Source organism: Eschscholzia californica, unplaced genomic scaffold (genome assembly GCF_041429995.1).
Source record: "Eschscholzia californica isolate CP2 unplaced genomic scaffold, dmEscCali1.0.p SCAF_4, whole genome shotgun sequence".
Taxonomy (NCBI): Eukaryota; Viridiplantae; Streptophyta; class Magnoliopsida; order Ranunculales; family Papaveraceae; genus Eschscholzia; species Eschscholzia californica.
In genome coordinates, this window is record NW_028238461.1 from 19,293,877 (window position 1) to 19,314,404 (window position 20,528).

Consider the following 20,528-nt stretch of genomic DNA (forward strand, 5'->3'; position numbering starts at 1 on the left):
AGAAAACACGCCTAGTAATGCGGGTCGCCAATAGAGAGCTTCCCTGTAATAAGAAAACAAACACAGTTCCCTTAAACCTGTTCCAGAGCAAAGAGAAAACCTCACCCTATCAGAACTTCAATTTGGTTCTTGGGAAATTGCTTACTTAAAACCTAATTGCGGTGGTAACAGTTGGAAGTCGGAGAGGAGCCATTATTTCCAAACGTGGCTAGTGTGATTTCCCGTCTTCTCTCTCTCTCTCTCTCTCTCTCTCTCTCTCTCTCTCTGTCCCATTTGGATTAATCTTGCCTTGTTTATTTCAACAAACACTTTCTAGTATACCATTGATACAATTTCAATTGAACTTTTGTTCTTCAAAATTGTGAGCTAATTTAGAAGCAAAATTATAGAGTTTTGACAAATATACAAAATGATAACCCTTTTAACATTCTTTTTTTTTTCTTTCTTTTTGTGACAAGTTCTTGTTTGGGATTTGGAATTGCTATATAAGTTGAAATGGAGTACATTCAAGAAGAGATCAAAATTGACATATTTTCTCGCTTACCCACCGAGTCTGTCTTCAACTGTAGACTAGTTTGCAAATCATGGAATGATCTCCTTCATCTTCCTTACTTCGCCGATATGCACCTTCATCACCAACTACTACCACAAGTTGATAATGTGGGTTTCCTTTTCTTGACCTTGAAAGACAGTAGCCCTCTTTGCTATTTAGAGTATGATGAGAGAAAGAGGTCTTACACCACTTTTAAAAGGATCGACCATCCTCCTTTTAAGAAGCGTTGGTCCAAGATTGCAATGGTTGGTTCATGCAATGGCTTGATTTGTTTCTCTGTACCCTCCCCTTGTAATGGCATTGATGATCCTATTGTGAGAGGAGGTTTCAAGATTATAGGCGGTTTAGAATGGGTAGTTTCCAAAAGATGGCTATTGGCGGTTTAGGCTTGATGGCGGTTTCAATTTGGTTTCCCAAATTGGATGGTTTCCAAATTGGATGGTTTCCAAATTGGATTCAATTTGTGTGGCATAATGGTCGGCTTATATAATTATAAATAGGGGGTCTTAGAGTGATTCTAAACATCAACCAACACAAGCAACAACAACTCTTCTTTAGAGAGCTAGAGAGAGAGCAAGAGTGAGAGAAATTTTTCATAGTTTTTTAGCGGTGTTAAATTTCTCGGTCGTCGAAGATCTAGTATAGAAGGTTAATTTCTATACGGTACCATCTTGGGACGAACTTGCGGGTTGTGTTAGTCGTCTTCATCTATCCTTCAATAAAGATTTCTTGTTCGCCCGAGGACGTAGGCTTTAAAGCCGAACCTCGTTAAATTCTGTTCGCATATTTGATTTTGACTTAGCTTTTCGATTAATCTTCATAATCGGATCAATTTCTGGGTAGGTTCGATAGCTTCCGCGACTTTCAGTTATAACAATTGGTATCAGAGCCTTGTTGAGATTGAACGAAGAGAAGATGGGATCGAGAAGTGGTACGGTCAAAGCAGGGAAATATGAGATAGAGAAGTTCAATGGGAAAAACGATTTTTCTTATTGGCGGATGCAGATGAAGAATCTGTTAATCTCGCAGAAATTACACAAAACGTTGACGGGAAAGAAACCAGGAGATATGTCAGATGAGGATTGGGAGGAGTTAGATCTCGAAGCACGGGCTACCATTATGTTGTGTCTTGAGAGGGACGTGGCGTTCCTAGTAGACGGAGAAACAACGGCGGCGAGTGTGTGGTTAAAGCTAGAAAGCAGTTTCATGACGAAAACTTTAACGAATCGGGTCTACTTAAAATCCAAATTATTCACATGTAGAATGGAAGAGGGTTCTTCTATTCAGGAATACGTGAATAGGTTTGACAGGATTATCTCAGATTTGAAGGATATTGATGTTAAGGTTGAGGATGAGGACCAAGCCCTCATATTGTTACTTTCATTACCTAAATCCTATGAGAACCTTGTTCAAACTTTGATGCTTGTTGGTGATAGTCTAACCATGGAAGAGACGAGAAATTCGCTATTAGCGGATGACCTTCGTAAGGTTGCTACTAGCAGTATGGCGTCGGGTGGAGTAGACAAGGAACAAGCACAAGGGTTGTTTGTAACAAGGGGGAGGAGTAATGAAAGAGGAAAGGGAAAAGGCAGGAAATCTAGATCCAAATCTAGAGGCTCTTTCAAGAAAACGTGCTTTAGTTGTGGTGAGCTTGGCCACTTTAAAGCGGCTTGTCCAAAGAGAAAGTTGAAGCAAAAGAACGAAGGCTACAAGGAGAAACAAGAAATGCAAGAGGCGGGATATGTGTCAGAAGAGGCGGACGAATGTTTCTCGGTGACAGAGGTGTCTGAGAAGATCTTCGATAAGTGGATGCTTGATTCAGGGGCGTCACACCATATGTGCCCAAATAGGGAGATGTTTACTACCTATAGGAGTATAGATGGTGGTACAGTTATACTGGGTGATGATAGTATATGTAAAACTGTGGGACTCGGAACAATACGGATCAAGATGCACGATGGAGTGGTGGGAACATTGACGGATGTAAGACACATACCCGATTTGCGGAAAAATCTAATTTCCCTTGGTGTGTTGGAGCGGAACGGCTGTAAGATAATTATAGAGAATGGCTCCATAAGAGTTGTTAAGGGTTCTTTGGTGGTAATGAGAGGTACTCGTTACGGTAATTTATACAAACTTTTGGGGAAAACAATTACGGGAGATGTAGCAGTAGGAATCAGTGGAAGGGATCCAACGGCTAGTACGAGGCTTTGGCATATGCGCCTTGGGCATATGTCAGAAAAGGGTCTATCTTTGATGTGCGGGAAAGGCTTGTTGAAGGACATGAAGAAGCCTTGCATGGAGTTTTGTGAGCATTGTGTGTTCGGGAAGGCACACAGGGTGACGTTCTCTACAAGCAAGCACAGGAGCAAAGAGGTATTAGACTACGTACACACCGATGTCTGGGGACCGGCAAAGTTACCTTCCAAGGGTGGTTCCAGGTATTTTGTTACATTCGTTGATGATCATTCGAGATTTGTCTGGCTTTATTTTCTGAAGCATAAGAATGAGGTATTCAACACATTCCTGGTGTGGAAAGCAATGGTTGAGAACAAAACTGGTCGAAAGCTGAAGACGTTAAGGTCGGATAATGGGACCGAGTACACGGATGGGGCATTCAAGGAGTTTTGTAATCAGGAAGGCATTGTGAGGCACTGGACAGTAGTAAACACACCTCAGCAGAATGGAGTCGCAGAGAGATTGAACCGTACACTACTTGAGAAGGCTAGATGTATGCGCTCCAATTCGGGACTAGGCGTAGAATGGTGGGCAGAATCTGTTGCTACAGCTTGTTATATTGTGAACAGGTCTCCACATTCTTCTTTAGATGGCGGCATACCTTACGAGGTGTGGTCAGGTGAACATGCAGATTACGGGAGACTTAGGGTTTTCGGTTGTACGGCCTATTACCATGTTAAAGGTAACAAACTTGACAATAGAGCAAAGAAGGCAATTTTCTTAGGATATGCTACAGGAGTCAAGGGTTATCGGCTATGGTGTACGGAAGACAAGAAGTTTGTAATCAGCAGAGATGTGGTGTTTGATGAGTCATCTATTGTAGCTATGGCGAAAGCTACGGTGCCTAGTTGTGGTGATGTTGGGTCTACTAAAGCTCAAGTAGTGGAAGTAGAAATCGAAGACCAACGGGTTTCTAGGAATCATGATCAGGTGGAGCATCAGGATAATACTCAGGATGAGGAAATTGATGAACCCGATCATGAGGAGGTTCAAGGGGAAGGTACACAAGTTTTACAACAACAGCAGCAGGATGTTTCGGTACACACTAGGCCGAAACGGTTATATAAGCCGGTACAGAGGTTAGGGTCAGACAAACCTCTTAGGCATTACGGGCAGGCAAATGTGGTTGAATATGCACTCTCGGTGGAAGACGACGAGCCGGTCACCTTCAAACAAGCTATCACCGCGGCGGAAAGAGAGAGTTGGTTGGTTGCTATGCAAGAAGAGATGAAGTCTCTTCACAAGAACCAGACATGGGAGGTTGTCCCATTGCCCGAAGGTAAGTCTGTTATTGGTTGTAAATGGGTGTACAAGAAGAAAGAGGATTCTTCCGAAATCAAGGGTACAAGGTATAAGGCAAGACTAGTGGCCAAGGGTTATGCACAGAAAGAAGGGGTCGACTACAATGAGATTTTCTCACCGGTCGTGAAACATACTTCAATTCGGGTGCTATTGAGTATTGTTGCTCACAGGGATCTTGAGCTGGAACAACTCGATGTTAAAACCGCCTTCTTGCACGGTGATTTGGAAGAAGAAATTTATATGGCTCAACCTGAGGGATACAAGGTTGAGGGCAAAGAAAATCAAGTATGTCGTTTGAGGAAATCTCTTTACGGATTGAAACAATCCCCTCGCCAATGGTACAAACGATTTGATTTTTTCATGCTAAAGCATGGTTTTCGCAGAAGTGACTATGATTGTTGTGTATACATCAAGAAACTTCGCGAAGGTGACTTTATTTATCTCCTTTTGTATGTGGATGACATGCTTATTGCTTCTCGAAGCATGGTGGAGATAGATAAGTTGAAATCTCAACTCAGTCAAGAGTTTGAGATGAAAGACATGGGCGCTGCAAAGAAGATACTGGGAATGGAGATTAAGAGAGAGCGGTCAAGTTAGAAACTGTACTTGAATCAGAAAGGTTACATCGAACGAGTAGTTTCTCGGTTCGGAATGCAGAATGCGAAGGCGGTGTCAACACCTTTGGCACCACACTTCAGGCTCTCGGGAAAACAATCTCCCACTACTACGGTGGAGAAGGATCATATGGATCGTGTACCGTATGCTAGTGCAGTTGGCAGTTTGATGTACGCTATGGTGTGTACTCGTCCAGATATTTCACAGGCGGTCAGTGTGGTTAGCAGGTTTATGGCAAACCCAGGGAAGACACATTGGGAAGCTGTGAAGTGGGTCTTGAGGTACTTAAAGGGTACCGTTGATACGGGTTTGTGCTTTGGTGGAGACACATGTCAGGTAAGCGGTTATGTTGACTCGGATTATGCTGGCGATCTAGATAGAAGACGATCTACTACTGGTTATGTATTTAAGGTACATGGTGCTCCAGTTAGTTGGCGATCGATGTTACAATCTACAGTTGCGTTATCTACTACGGAGGCCGAGTATATGGCTATGGCCGAGGGTGTGAAGGAAGCATTGTGGTTGTGGGGTCTTCTGGATGATCTAGGGATTAAGCAGGAGTGCGTGGATGTATGGTGTGATAGTCAAAGTGCGATCCACTTGGCGAAGAATCAGGTTCATCATGCTCGTACTAAGCATATCGATGTCAAGTATCACTTTGTACGAGATGTCATAGAGGAAGGTGATGTTTCTCTTATGAAGGTACACACAGATGAGAATCCCGCGGACATGTTGACTAAAGTGGTGACGTGTAGCAAGTTTCAGCATTGCCTGGAATTGCTACAAATCGGCTCGTGTTAAGTTGCCCGAAAGGGCGTAATGGCGACAAGATAATCTTTATGTGAAGGGTTGGTAGAACTACGGTAGGCTTGATCCTGTAAAAGGGTACGTAGGCAACCATGGTCATATGGTGCAGTCGGATGAAGTTACAAGAAGCAGATATATCTTACAAGGAGTATCCTGGTGTTCGTCCAAAATTTGAAGAGTATCAAATTGTGTACGAGGTGGAGAATTGTGAGAGGAGGTTTCAAGATTATAGGCGGTTTAGAATGGGTAGTTTCCAAAAGATGGCTATTGGCGGTTTAGGCTTGATGGCGGTTTCAATTTGGTTTCCCAAATTGGATGGTTTCCAAATTGGATGGTTTCCAAATTGGATTCAATTTGTGTGGCATAATGGTCGGCTTATATAATTATAAATAGGGGGTCTTAGAGTGATTCTAAACATCAACCAACACAAGCAACAACAACTCTTCTTTAGAGAGCTAGAGAGAGAGCAAGAGTGAGAGAAATTTTTCATAGTTTTTTAGCGGTGTTAAATTTCTCGGTCGTCGAAGATCTAGTATAGAAGGTTAATTTCTATACGGTACCATCTTGGGACGAACTTGCGGGTTGTGTTAGTCGTCTTCATCTATCCTTCAATAAAGATTTCTTTTCGCCCGAGGACGTAGGCTTTAAAGCCGAACCTCGTTAAATTCTGTTCGCATATTTGATTTTGACTTAGCTTTTCGATTAATCTTCATAATCGGATCAATTTCTGGGTAGGTTCGATAGCTTCCGCGACTTTCAGTTATAACACCTATCTACATTTGTAATCCCCTCACTAACGAATGCACAAATCTTCCAAAGATTGACATTCTTCGCGACTACAAGGGAGTCCCTTTTGACGAAGAGTCTTCATATCATCCTGGTCTAATGGTTAGCGGATTTGGTTATCACCCGTTAACTAAAGAATACAAGATTGTTAGAATAATATACTACAACGTTCAAAGTGTCGGACGCGTCCAAGTTTACACACTAGGTAGTGGAAGTGGTTGGATAAATAAAGGAGAAATAGACTACTCGTTGATTAATATTACTATTGTTTCTGCAGTAACGCGGGGAGTCCTTGTCAATGGAGCTCTTCATTGGATAGACTTCAAAGAATGGCGTATTGTTGCCTTTGATTTGGCTGATTATGAGTGGAGCGTGCTCCCTTTTCCACCTTTTGCCTGGTTTAAATGGTATATGAATTACCAACTTCGGGCTTTAGGAGGTAGGATATGTGCTTTTCAGTTCTACCCGTTTAAAGTTCTAAACGTATGTTTGTTTAAGAAGAGTGGTATGTGGGAAAATATCTTCCGTATCCCATCTAAAGGATCTACGATAGTTGATTATTGTTGGCATATCACCTTCACATTTACGGGTGATCTACTATTGCGACGCGAAAAGCGTCTCCTACGTTACAACAGGAAAACTGAAACTATTGAGGAACTTGTTGAAAAAATCGAAGATCTTGGTACAGATCTCCCCTTGTACGAAGGAATTCACCACACCAACAGCTTTGTATCACTGAAAGCCCTTGGTGAAATTTCTACGAAAATAAGACAATGATGATAATCCGACCAGTTGATGGTATAGTAAGTACACTAGAAACAATTAATGCTTAGTTGCAGATTTAGCAGGAAATGTTTAGAATTGTTTCTTTAATTCATTATATATGTCCGAAACTCAAATAAGTTTAGAATTGTTTCAGTGGTTTCCTTAACATGCGTTTTGTTTGCTTGATTAGAAAATTCAGATAAGTTTATAATTTTCTTCTTTCATATGTTCTCTTAAATGTTCATTTTCAGAAAAAAAAAAAACAAAAAAAAAGAAACAAATGAAAAGCCATTAAATGTTGTAGAAATCATCTATCAAAATTTAGACAAGATGTAGAATGTGATGTAGTATATGTGGATGCTGGCCCTGTAGATTATTTTTCAACATGAATTCTTTTTCTTTATCTGCTTATTGAGATTCCAATAAACATTGTACTAATGAGACACCTCCTATTCTTCTTGTTGATTCATTAGGTTTCCTTTTCTTGACCCTAGAGAGAAGTAGCCCTTTTTTACTATTTAGAGTGTAATGGGAGATGTTACAAGACTATTACTAAGATCAAACCTCCACTCATTAAGAAAAGAACACTCAAGATTGCTATTGTTGGTTCATGTAATGGTTTGATATGCTTCTCGATACCCATGCTAAATACGGAATTGATGACCCTCTATATATCTGTAATCCCATTGTTAATGAATGCACCCATCTTCCGAAATTCGACATTGTTCGAGATTATGAGTTGAAATTGATCAAAGAAATTGTTTTATTCCTTGATGGATTACAAAAGAAATATAAGACTCTATTTATAGAGTTCAATACTACTAGTTTCTAACTTTACTAGTTTCTAATATTTTACTAGTTTCTTAATAGTTTATACTAATATATTTACTAGTTCCTAATTCTTAGTAGTTTCTAATATTTGATATTTCCTAATATCTATTATATGGGATATCTTAATATATAGAAAGATATTTCAACACTCCCCCTCAAGTTGGTGCATAGATATCGCACATGCCCAACTTGTCTACCATTTTCGAAAATATTAGACTTGAAACTGCTTTGGTAAGAACATCAGCCAATTGATCTTCAGATCGGACCTTTGGTAACTCTACAATGTTTTCTTCCAACTTTTCTTTAATAAAACATCGATCCACCTCAACATGCTTTGTGCGGTCGTGCTGGACTGGATTGTGAGCAATATGACATGCTGCTTTATTGCCACAATATAATTGAATTGGTCTTTCAGAAGGATATCCTAAATCATCCAACAGGAGTCTTAACCATAACGCTTCACATATGCCATCAGCCATTCCTCTAAATTCAGACTCTGCACTTGAACGTGCAACAACGTTCTGTTTTTTTTACCTCTTCATGTAACAAGATTTCCACCAACAAAGGTAAAATATCCTGTATTTGATCGCCTACCATTTACTTCCCCGACCTAATCTGCATCAGTATATACATCAATAGTTCGACAACTCGAATTTTTAGTAAACAAAATACCTTTTTCAGGAGCGGCCTTCAAATATCTCAAAATGCGTAAAACAGCATTCATGTGTTTTTCACCGGGATTGTGCATAAATTGACTAACAATACTTAACGCATATGCAAGATCTGGCCTCGTGTGCGCCAAGTACATCAACCTTCCAACCAGTTGTTGATATCTTCCTTTATCAACCGGTATCTGATTAGGCTCCACTGACAACTTTAATCCTTCTTCGACAGGTGTATCAATCGGCTCACACGCTGACATACCCACCTCATGTAACAAATATAAAGTATACTTTCTTTGGGATAAGAAAATTCCATTACTAGATCGAGATACTTCAATTCCAAGGAAGTATTTCAATAGACCAAGGTCTTTCATCAGGATCATCCCCAGTAACCACCATGTCATCAACATATACAATAAGTGATGTGAGTTTTCCTTTCTGCCTTTTTGTAAATAAGGTATGGTCAGAATTGCTTTGGTGATAACCAAATTCCTTCATAGCCTTTGTAAACCTTCCAAACCACGCTCTTGGTGATTGTTTTAATCCATACAATGACTTTTTCAATCTACATACCTTCTGGCTATGTATTTGTGGTATCTTGCATCCCGGTGGAAGGTCCATATAGACTTCTTCTAATAGTTCCCCATGCAAAAAAGCATTCTTTACATCAAATTGTTGTAGTGGCCAATCTAAATTTGCTGCTAACGATAACAAGACGCGAACAGTGTTGATTTTTGCAACTGGAGCGAATGTCTCTGTGTAATCGACTCCATAAGTATGAGTGTAGCCTTTTGCCACTAGTCTCGCTTTGTAACGTTCAATTGTACCATCTGCTTTATACTTCACTCATCCCACTGGATTTTTATCTTCTGGACGATCAACTAGCTCCCAAGTGTCATTCTTTTGTAAGGATTTCATCTCCTCATTCATAGCTGCTTTCCATTTTGAATCAGATAAGGCTTCCTGTACATTGTTAGGAATATATACAGTAGATAATTGATTTACAAACGACTTATTTGATTCTGACAACCGATGATCTGACACATACTGACTCATAGGATATTTGACTCTACTAGACAGCTCAGGTTCATATGTCGGTTTAGGAATACCTCTGTTTTGACGCGACGGTAATATTTTCCTAGGTGGTTCGGAAGGTGCTTCAGGAACATCCTCGACAACTAATTGGTTTGGTGTATTACTAACCCTTGGTTCAACGACTTCAATTGGAGGTGAATCCACAATTTGTTCCACAATTTCATTAACACTTTCTTCCATTACCGATTCAGGTGTTGGTAATTCTGGAATTTCAATTTCAGCTCTACTTATTTCTTCAGGAATCAAATTTACTTCAATATTAGATCCAATTTTGTTTTCTTCTACATGATTATCCGTTTCTTCATAATCAAGAGTCAGAACTTCCTGCTTAGTTTTCTCCCCCTGAAGTTCAGACTTAGGTGAAAAATACTTAGAATCTTCATGAAAGATAACATCCAATGTAACAAACATTCGTTTAGTTGGAGGATGATAACATCTGTACCCTTTCTGATTTGGACCGTACCCTACAAATACACATCTTAATGCCCTTGGAGTTAATTTTGTACGTTGGTGCTCATGAAGATGAACAAATGCTACACACCCAAAGACACGGGGAGGTAAATTTGAAACTGTCGGAGAAGTTGTAACATCCGATAGAGCTTGAAAATGAGTCTTAAACTCAATAGTACTAGATGGTACTCTATTAATTAAATAGGTTGCAGCAAGAAGTGCTTCTCCCCAATAAGATAATGGCATATGTGCTTCGATCAACATAGCCCTGATAACTTCTAACAAGTGACGATTCTTTCTTTCAGCGACCCCATTTTGTTGAGGGGGTATTTGGACAAGTAGTTTGATGAACAATACCATGAGAAACCAAATAAGTTTGAAGTTCATGATCCATATACTCTCCTCTGTTGTCACTACGGAGTATCTGAATATTTGCGTTGTACTGAGTACTAAACAGTTTATGAACCTTCTGAAACAATAACTTTACCTCACTTTTAGATTTCATCAAACACGCCCAAGTCATCCTAGTACAATCATCAATAAAGGTAATAAACCACCGTGCCCCACCCAAAGTAGAAACCTTAGATGGACCCCAGACATCAGAGTGTAAGATCATAAAAGGAGTTGGACTTTTATTTAAATTTAACGAAAACGATGCACGATGACTTTTTGCAAGTGCACAAACATCACATTGAAAACTTGAAACATCGCATTTAATAAATAGCGATGGAAATAATTTCTTAAGGTAACCAAAGGAGGCGTGCCCCAGACGGCGATGCCATAACCATATTTCATCTTTATTTTTTATTTCAGAATTGTTCACTACTAATGCCTTACGCAATTTATTAGAGCTTTCAGATACTAAATCCAAATAATACAACTTTCCTCGCCTAACACCATAACCAATTGTTTGCCTTGTCCGGATGTCTTTAAAGACGCAAAATTCAGGCCAAAAGATGACAACACAAAATAGAGTGGTGGTTATTTGAGACACTGATAATAAATTATGATCTAAAGATGGGACAACTAAAACAGAGTCTAAGTTCAACGTGTTCGTTAGAGTTATAGGTCCTTCCCCTACAACAGTGGTTGGGGTGCCATTGGCAGTAGAGACATATTTATGTGAAGATTGGTTTATGGTTGAGACCTGTCTAGAATCAAAAGTCATATGATCTGTAGCACCAGAATCAATTATCCAAGTACTATTCGAAAATTGTGTAGACATATTTAAAGTCTTGCCTACATTACCTGTAGTGGCTACCGTCGATGAAGCTTGCTTAACAATTGGATCTACAAGGGTCTTCTTAGAGTTTTTCTTTCGATTATGATCCCACCATTCTGGATAGCCTAATAGTTCATAACAATGACTTTTGGTATGACCAATTTTGTTGCAGTGAGTACACTTATAAGTAATTTTGTCAGATTGACCAACAACTTTAGCAAAATTTGAATTTGCCTTATTGAGAGTCATTATTGCGGAAGCATCAGTTGCCCTTCACTTTAGGTAAACCGGAAAAACAAGACGAAGATGAAAGGCTCTTCTCTTTCAATCAATATAAATTCTCAAACAAAAAATTTAAGACTTTTGGCTCTGGTACCAAGTTGAAATTGATCAAAGAAATTGTTTTATTCCTTGATGGATTACAACAGAAATATAAGACTCTATTTATAGAGTTCAATACTACTAGTTTCTAACTTTACTAGTTTCTTAATAGTTTATACTAATATATTTACTAGTTCCTAATTCTTAGTAGTTTCTAATATTTGATATTTCCTAATATCTATTATATGGGATATCTTAATATATAGAAAGATATTTCAACATTATGAAGGTGTTGTTGCTATTGACAAATAATCATCTTTGAGGTATGGTTGAATGGTTAGTTGTTTTGGTTACGATCCTTATACTAAGGAGTACAAGGTTCTTAGAATAGTATACTATGACATCAACTCTGTCGGGCGAGTTGAAGTATATACTGTGGGGAACTGTAGTAGCCATTTAACATGAGGTCTGCTTGCCAAGGAAACGAAAATTGTTGCCTTCAATTTGGCAATTGAAGAGTTCAGCTTGCTCCACTCAGGAACATTCTGTCGTGTTAGTAGGCATAACTATAAGGAAACGAAAATAGTGTAAAACTAAGGTTTAGATGAAGAACAGAAGAAGGTTTTAGATGAAGAACAGAAGACTGTGAAGTTAGGGTTTTTGATGAAGAACAAATAATTTGGGGATTTTTCGATTAAGCTGAAAAGAGGTAACTAGGGTTTCATTCCCTTTTATACCTAGGTCATTAGTCTGATATGACCTAAGTCTTTGTCTGAAGACACCCACGACAGTCAAAAGGAATTGACCACTGTTGAAGCTTTAAGGGCAGCCACAAGATGATAGAAGTTTTCTCTACAGGCAACCTACAACAATAATAGAAGTTAGTTATACAACTAACTTCATAACAAACTATTTTTCAGTTAGTTGTTAATTCTGTTTTTCCTTCTCTAATCTAGTATAAAACTTAAAGATTGTAATTGAGATATTCATTGAAATAAAATAGAGTGAAGAGAGAATTCTTACATGGTATCAGTCTAGGGTTCTTCAAAGATCCAAAGCTAGTTTTGTAGATCCAAAACTAGGGTTTTCTCTCAATAGCTCAAAAGCAATCATCATCTCGCAAGATAAACAACATCAAGATCAAAATTCAGAAAATTTAACATTCATTATCATCAAAATAAAAAGGAAATTGAAGAATTCAGTTTTCAAAAGGTTAGAATATTACTTTTTTTTCGGACTTCTTTCCAAGCATTCATCAAATGGCTTCACCTCAAGGTAATTTACCTCCAATTTCATCTGTTACTAACTTCATAACTGAGAAGTTAGATGATTCTAACTTTCTCATGTGGAAAGATCAAGTTGAAACCCTTCTTAGCACTTATGATTTGCTAGGATTTGTCACAGGCACCATTGAATCACCACCACAACTTAGAATCATAAATGGTATTGAACAAGTTAACCCAGATTTCCAACAGTGGAGAAGTAAGGAGAGTTTTGTGAAATCTTACTTGAAAAGTACCCTTTCCAAATCTGTCTATTATGACACATATGGGCTGAACTCAGCCAAAGAGATTTGGGATTATCTCTATCTTACTAACAATGAAGGTCTTGAATCTCAAAAAGACCAATTAAGAAGAAAGTTACAGACAATAAAGAAAGGAAACTCTTCCATAACAGAATACCTTAGAGAACTGAAACAAATTTCAGACTCTTTAATGTCTGTAAATGATAGAATTAGTGAACCTGAGTTAATAAGATTTGCAATTCAAGGGTTAAGTGTAGACTATGATCCATTTACCATTGCTATTAGGGCAAATAATGAACACTTATCATTTGCTCAACTTAAATCAAGATTAGTTCAACATGAGCAATGGCTGTTATCAAGAGACACTGATCAAGAAGCTTACTATGTCAAAAGGTATAATCAAAGACAATATACTAAACCAGGATATAAACCATCACCCACATTTTATAGAAATCAAGGTCAAATAAAGAAGGATTCTACAAATTCACAAAATCATGTCAAACCATCATCAAGTTCTCAATCCAAAGTAGGTATTAGGGCTGATGATTTTGATTTCACCACTGTCCCTTGTGGAATATGTAAAAGATGGGGACATTCTGCTGGGGTTTGCTACTTTAGGTATACACCAAATAAGCCTCATATGGGTTATCATTCAGAATCTCAAAATCAGCATGAGACAAATGATTCTAACATAGAAAATACTCATGATACTACATTAGAACCACAGTCTTACTTATATGAGGATGAAGCTTTACTTGAATGTAATAATGCCATGCTATATGAATATGAACAGACAAATGATGATGATGATATCTTTCAAGAATGTCATACTGCTATTGTACATGAACAGGATAATGATATCTTTTCAGATTGTGTCTTAGATTTTGATGAGTGTCATGTAGTCACAGAAGCAAATTCAGTAAAGGATAAGGCCTGGCTAGCTGACTCAGGAGCCAGCAGCCATATGACTCACACTGCTTCAAATCTCACAACTAGTCAGTCTTATCAAGGCACAGAAGCAGTTATGGTGGGTAGTGGTAAGTTTTTACCAATTACTAGCACTGGTTCTTCAAAATTATCTACTTCCAACCATACTTTTGAGCTAAATAAGGTGTTATGTGTTCCAAATCTAAAAAGGAACTTATTGTCTATATCAAAATTTACTAAAGACAACTCCTGCTCAGTTGAATTTCTGCCTTGGGGTTATACCATTAGGGACATCTGGTCTAAAGAGTTATTGGCAGAAGGTCCAATGAAACAGAATTTATACCCTATAGAAGTTCACAACAGTATACTGCAAGATAGGACTTATTCAGCAAATCTAGCTCAAACTACAACTCATTATGACATATGGCATGCTAGATTGGGTCATTCTCATCATGGTGTACTTCAACAATTACTAAAGGATGATAAGATACATTTTTCAATCACAAAAGAGAAGTCTTTTTGCTCTTCATGTGAAATGGGCAAGAGCAAATGTCTTCCTTTTGAGGATTCTTCTACAACCACCAATACTCCACTTTACTTGGTTCATTGTGATGTTTGGGGACCAGCCCCTGTCACCACACCTAATGGAGCTAAATACTATATATTATTTCTTGATGACTTCAGCAAATTTAGTTGGATTTATCCTATGAAGGCAAGATCAGACAGTATCAAGTGTTTTACACACTTTAAGGCAACAAATGAAAATCTCCTCAAAGAGAAAATTGTGTATTTCCAATCTGATGGTGCTCCAGAACTCATGAAAGGGGAGTTCAGATGTTTTTTGGACAAGAATGGGATTATTTTCAGGAGTTCCTGTCCCTATACACCACAACAAAATGGGAAGGCAGAGAGAAAGCATAGACATATCACAGAACTAGGTAACACTCTATCATTTCATGCTTCTCTACCTAAATTTTTGTGGTTTGATGCCTTCAATACAGCAGTATACATCATTAACAGAATACCCACTAAGACACTTCAAGGCTTATCACCATATGAAGTTCTTTTTCATATTGCTCCAAATTACTCCCATTTTAAAATCTTTGGCTGTGCATGTTTTCCACACTTGGGAGTACTTAGAAAAGACAAGTTAAGTCCCAAAAGCCTCAAATGTGTATTCTTAGGATATAGCAATGAACATAAAGGGTACAAGTGCTATGAACCTACATCCAAGAGGGTCTATATTTCTAGACATGTCACTTTTGATGAAGGAAACTTTCCATATTCCAACATCCAGCAGCACATGTCTAGTGGTGATCAGAATGAGATTCCACATGTTAGCTTACCTCTGCCAACTATATCAAATAGACAACTTATCTCTACTGAATTAGGGACACCTATAAATAGTTCACCAGCTAATTCAGGTTCCAGAGGGTATGGTTCAAGAGACTTGGGCATTTCTAATAATAATATTAGTACACCAGCAACATCTCCTGTTCCAATGTCTATTCAACAGCCTAGTCAGATTATAACTAGGGGCAGAAATGGAATTATCAAGAGTAAGCAACTACCATCAGACTTTGTGGCTCATTATACATCATCTCACACTTTAGATGTTGCCTATTTGTCCATTCTAGAGTTACCTACTGAACCAAGGTCTTATAAGGAAGCTGCTAAGCATAGTGAATGGACAAAGGCTATGAATGATGAGTATCAAGCTTTATTAGATAATGAGACATGGTCTTTAGTCCCATATGAGAAAACTATGAATGTACTAGGCTGCAAATGGGTCTTCAAGCTCAAACAGAAGAGTGATGGTACCATTGAAAGGTACAAAGCCAGACTTGTGGCTAAGGGTTTTCACCAACAAGAAGGAATTGACTATGATGAGACTTTCAGTCCAGTAGTCAAAGCAAACACTATTAGGATTGTACTCACAATTGCAGTCACAAATTCATGGCCCATAAAGCAACTTGATGTATCAAATGCCTTTTTACATGGGGTTCTTGATGAAAATGTCTACATGATTCAGCCACCAGGATTTGCAAAATCAGGCAAGGAGACACATGTTTGTCATCTCCATAAAGCTTTATATGGGTTGAAACAAGCTCCTAGGGCTTGGTTCAACAAGTTTGCCTCTTTTCTTTATCAATATGGGTTTCATAAAAGTAGGACAGACCATTCAATGTTTGTCTATCATTTCTCCTCAGGGTCTTTGATTCTATTATTATATGTGGATGATATCATCCTCACAGGCAGCTCAATTACTCATATTGATTCTCTGATCAAGGATTTAAGTGTTGCTTTCAAGATGAAAGACTTGGGATCCTTGTCTTATTTTCTAGGTATTGAGGTATCTTATGATCCAATACAGAAGAATATGCTTCTAACTCAGAACAAGTATGCCTTACAACTATTACAGAAAGCAAATTTATTGGAATCAAAGCCATCAAAATTGCCTGTATCTACTGGCCAAAGAGTTTCACTTACAGAAGGGGATGAGCTTTCAAATCCAACAGAGTTTAGAAGCTTGGTTGGTGCTTTACAGTATCTCACATTGACTCGACCAGACATATCATTTGGAGTGAATTACTCAGCACAGTTCATGCACAAACCAACAACAGCTCATTTAGTACTTGTGAAAAAGATACTGAGATACATAAAAGGAACAATGGGTTCTGGTATTAAGATAAAAAAAGGAGATTTATCATCTCTAAAAGCCTATTCAGACTCAGACTGGGCTGGTTGCCCTGATTCGAGAAAATCAACAGGAGGCTACTGCTTATTTCTCGGTTCAAGTCTAATCTCATGGAGTTCAAAGAAACAGGCAACAGTTGCAAAATCCTCAACAGAGGCAGAATACAAGTCATTATCGAATACTGCAACAGAGATGGTCTGGGTATCTTACCTTATGGATGAACTAGGGTTTCCTCTGAAGAAACCTTTCGTACTATACTGTGACAACATTAGTGCGAAGTTTCTTGCTTCGAATCCCATCTTCCATGCAAGAACGAAGCACATAGAGGTAGATTACCACTATGTTAGAGATTTGGTGTCAAATGGAACTATTATCATTCACCATCTTCCAACAAAGGAACAGATCGCGGACATTTTCACAAAAGGTATTCCGCTTGATCTATTTGATTACTTTCGCAACAAACTGATGATTCATAAAACTTCATCATCTGTTTGAGGGGGGCTGTAAAACTAAGGTTTAGATGAAGAACAGAAGAAGGTTTTAGATGAAGAACAGAAGACTGTGAAGTTAGGGTTTTTGATGAAGAACAAATAATTTGGGGATTTTTCGATTAAGCTGAAAAGAGGTAACTAGGGTTTCATTCCCTTTTATACCTAGGTCATTAGTCTGATATGACCTAAGTCTTTGTCTGAAGACACCCACGACAGTCAAAAGGAATTGACCACTGTTGAAGCTTTAAGGGCAGCCACAAGATGATAGAAGTTTTCTCTACAGGCAACCTACAACAATAATAGAAGTTAGTTATACAACTAACTTCATAACAAACTATTTTTCAGTTAGTTGTTAATTCTGTTTTTCCTTCTCTAATCTAGTATAAAACTTAAAGATTGTAATTGAGATATTCATTGAAATAAAATAGAGTGAAGAGAGAATTCTTACAAATAGTTTCGTTTCACTAAAAACTCTTGGATAAATTTCTTCAAAAGTAAGATGAAGTTATGGTATTCTAGTATATTCACTATGAGCAATGGAAATGCAGAAGCAGATGAAGCATTTTGAAGAAAATGTAACTTAGAATGCATTGATGCTATCTTTTCAGAATTTTATATATTGTTCATGTTAAGAAGCTCCATGAGATCTTTTGTCTTTCAACTTTAATAGGAACAACACTCTTACAAACCTCAACCTCTAGCCCTTTTTCCAGTGTGTTGATCTGATCAAAGTCTTGTTTTACAAAAAAAAAAACATTTGGTATTTTGATCAAGAAACAGATCACTTGGCGTATGTCCTAAAAGTTGAGAGACCCATAAAAAGAACAACCCAGATTTAGTCAAACTTTCGAAGGAGTTTGCCACATCATTATGCCATAATGTCGTCAAATTTTCTACGAATCACCACTAGGCAATTGCACTATATGGTCTGGGATCTCCACGATTCCACCTCCTATGGGAATCGTACCCACTTAGCATGACCAGCGGCATCATTTGCCAAGTCAATGTCTTTTTTTTTTTTATAGAATTCCAAGTCAACGTCTGTGTTTCTCTTCGGCAGAGATTGTTGGAATCACGTCTTTTTGATTGAAAGTGAAAATTTAAATTTATATCCAATTTGAGATATACATGTCAAACCAGTTCCAGGGCAAAGAATAACCTAAACCTAAGACCTGTTATTTGAAATTTTGATCATCGGAAATTGCTCTACTTAACCTGATTGTGGTGGTGACAGTCGGACGTCCAGAGAGGAGCCTTCTTTTCCAAACGAGGATAGCCTTATAGCCATCACCGATTCACCTACAGGTCTTTCTCTTTCTCCCATTTGGATTAATCTTGCCTTGTTAATTTCAACAACAAAAAAACATATCTTTAAACTGTTCAGTCAAGAATTGCTTCTCTAGAGTATTAGTAACTCAACACCTTCTAGTATATGATTGATACATTTTCAGTTCAACTTTCGTTGGGGATTTGGAATTGCTATATAAGTTGAAATGGAGTACCTTCAACAAGAGACCAAAATTGACATATTTTCTCGCTTACCCGCCGAGTCCGTCTTGAACTGCAGACTAGTTTGCAAATCATGGAATGCTCTCCTTCATCTTCCTTACTTTGTCGATATGCACCTTCGTCACCAACTAGTACCGAAGGTTGACCATAACCAAGAGTATCCTAGTCATTGTACTTCTGCTGATAATGTGGGTTTTCTTTTCTTGACTTCCGAAAAGAGTAGCCCTCTTTGCTATTTAGAGTATGATGAGAGAAAGAGGTCTTACACCACTGTCAAGAGGATCGACCATCCTCCTATTAAGAAGCGAGGCCACAAGATTGTCATGGTTGGTTCATGCAATGGTTTGATTTGTTTCTCTGTACCCTCCCCCCGCTATGGCATCGACGATCCTATCTACATTTGTAATCCCCTCACAAATGAATGCACAAAACTTCGAAATTTTAACATTCTTCGTGACTACGAAGGAGTTCCTATTGACAGAAGCTCTTCACTTGCTCCTGGTCGAATGGTTAGCGGATTCGGTTATCATCCGTTAACTAAAGAATACAAGATTGTTAGAATAATATACTACAAGGTTGGCAGTGTCGGACGCGTCCAAGTTTACACCCTAGGCAGTGGAAGTGGTTGGATAAATAAAGGAGAAATAATCTACTCGTTGATTACTAGATCTGTTTTCTATTCGGTAACGCGGGGTGTCCTTGCTAATGGAGCTCTTCACTGGATAGACTTCAAAGAATGGCGCATTGTTGCGTTTGATTTGGCTGACGATGAGTGGAGCGTGCTCCCTTTACCACCTTTTGTCTGGGATGGTGCGTGGCGAGATTACCAACTTCGGGTGTTAGGAGAATGTTTATGTGCTTTTCAATTGCTCCCACTTAAAGTTCTAAATGTATGTTCATTTAACAAGAACGGTAAGTGGGAAAATATCTTCAGTATCCCATGTAATAGCCATTTGGAGTTGGATACTCATTGGCCTATCACCCTCACATTTACGGGTGATCTACTATTGCGACGCAGAAAGGGTCTCCTACGTTACAACAGGAAAACTGAAACTATTGAGGAACTTGTTGAAAAAATCGAAGATCTTGGTACAGATCTCCCCTTGAATGAAGGAATTCACCATACCAACAGTTTTGTATCACTGAAAGCCCTTGGTGAAATTTCTACGAAAATAAGACAATGATGATTAACCGACCAGTTGAAGGTATAGTACGCTGTTGCAGATTTAGCAGGAAAAGGGAAATACAAATAAGATTGGAATTGTTTTTGTGTTTTTCTTTAACATGCTTTTTGTATTCGTGAAAATATAAGTGCTCTATTTACCCTCAGTTTCATCAAAATAATTTCCTATCAACTTAGACAGTGTTTGTAAACTTAGCAAATTTGTTTGTTTGATTACGAAATTCAGATTTGTTTGCACAATCATATTTCTTTAATCTCGCACACCTTGTGTTTTCTCTTGGTTTTAGTTATCTGTTCTGAGCTGAGGAAACATCATCTTGAGCTACTCAACTAGCTCATTTTCAACAGTTTTTTTCCTTTGTATATATACTCATGTACATTACATGCTCCAGTATAGGGCTATAAGCTGAGTTAGTACTACACATTAGTGATATTCTCGATTAAGTGTTCCGAAAAGGTGTTATACCAGCTAAGATTTCATCCACAGAGGGTGGATTGCGTGACAACTGGTTCATTCTTTTTACAAGGATCATCTCATCTCCTAGACA

The 20,528-nt window shown here is 38.3% G+C and overlaps 2 protein-coding genes across 2 annotated transcripts; both read left to right on the top strand.

Annotated features, from left to right (window-relative positions):
• The first annotated feature begins 349 nt into the window (after positions 1-349).
• On the top strand, positions 350-7,199 carry LOC147543453 (F-box protein At3g07870-like). Its single transcript, XM_086635442.1, has 2 exons — positions 350-877; positions 6,276-7,199. The coding sequence occupies exons 1-2, from the start codon at positions 496-498 to the stop codon at positions 7,076-7,078; spliced, it is 1,185 nt and encodes a 394-aa protein (XP_086491568.1). The 5' UTR covers positions 350-495; the 3' UTR covers positions 7,079-7,199.
• Positions 7,200-7,539: 340 nt separating this feature from the next.
• Positions 7,540-20,253, top strand: LOC147543454 (F-box protein At3g07870-like). The gene is made up of 5 exons (XM_086637774.1): positions 7,540-7,566; positions 7,602-7,804; positions 11,937-12,292; positions 18,523-18,593; positions 18,740-20,253. Exon 5 carries the CDS (start codon positions 18,782-18,784, stop codon positions 19,979-19,981), a length of 1,200 nt encoding a protein of 399 aa, XP_086493900.1. The 5' UTR covers positions 7,540-7,566; positions 7,602-7,804; positions 11,937-12,292; positions 18,523-18,593; positions 18,740-18,781; the 3' UTR covers positions 19,982-20,253.
• The last annotated feature ends 275 nt before the right edge of the window (positions 20,254-20,528 follow it).

Coding starts and splice junctions, on each gene's coding strand:
- LOC147543453 (XM_086635442.1), top strand. CDS start 496: ATGGAGTACATTCAAGAAGAGATCAAAATTGACATATTTTCTCGCTTA. Junction 878..6,275: donor TGATCCTATTGTGAGAGGAG/GTTTCAAGATTA, acceptor CGCGACTTTCAG/TTATAACACCTATCTACATT.
- LOC147543454 (XM_086637774.1), top strand. CDS start 18,782: ATGGAGTACCTTCAACAAGAGACCAAAATTGACATATTTTCTCGCTTA.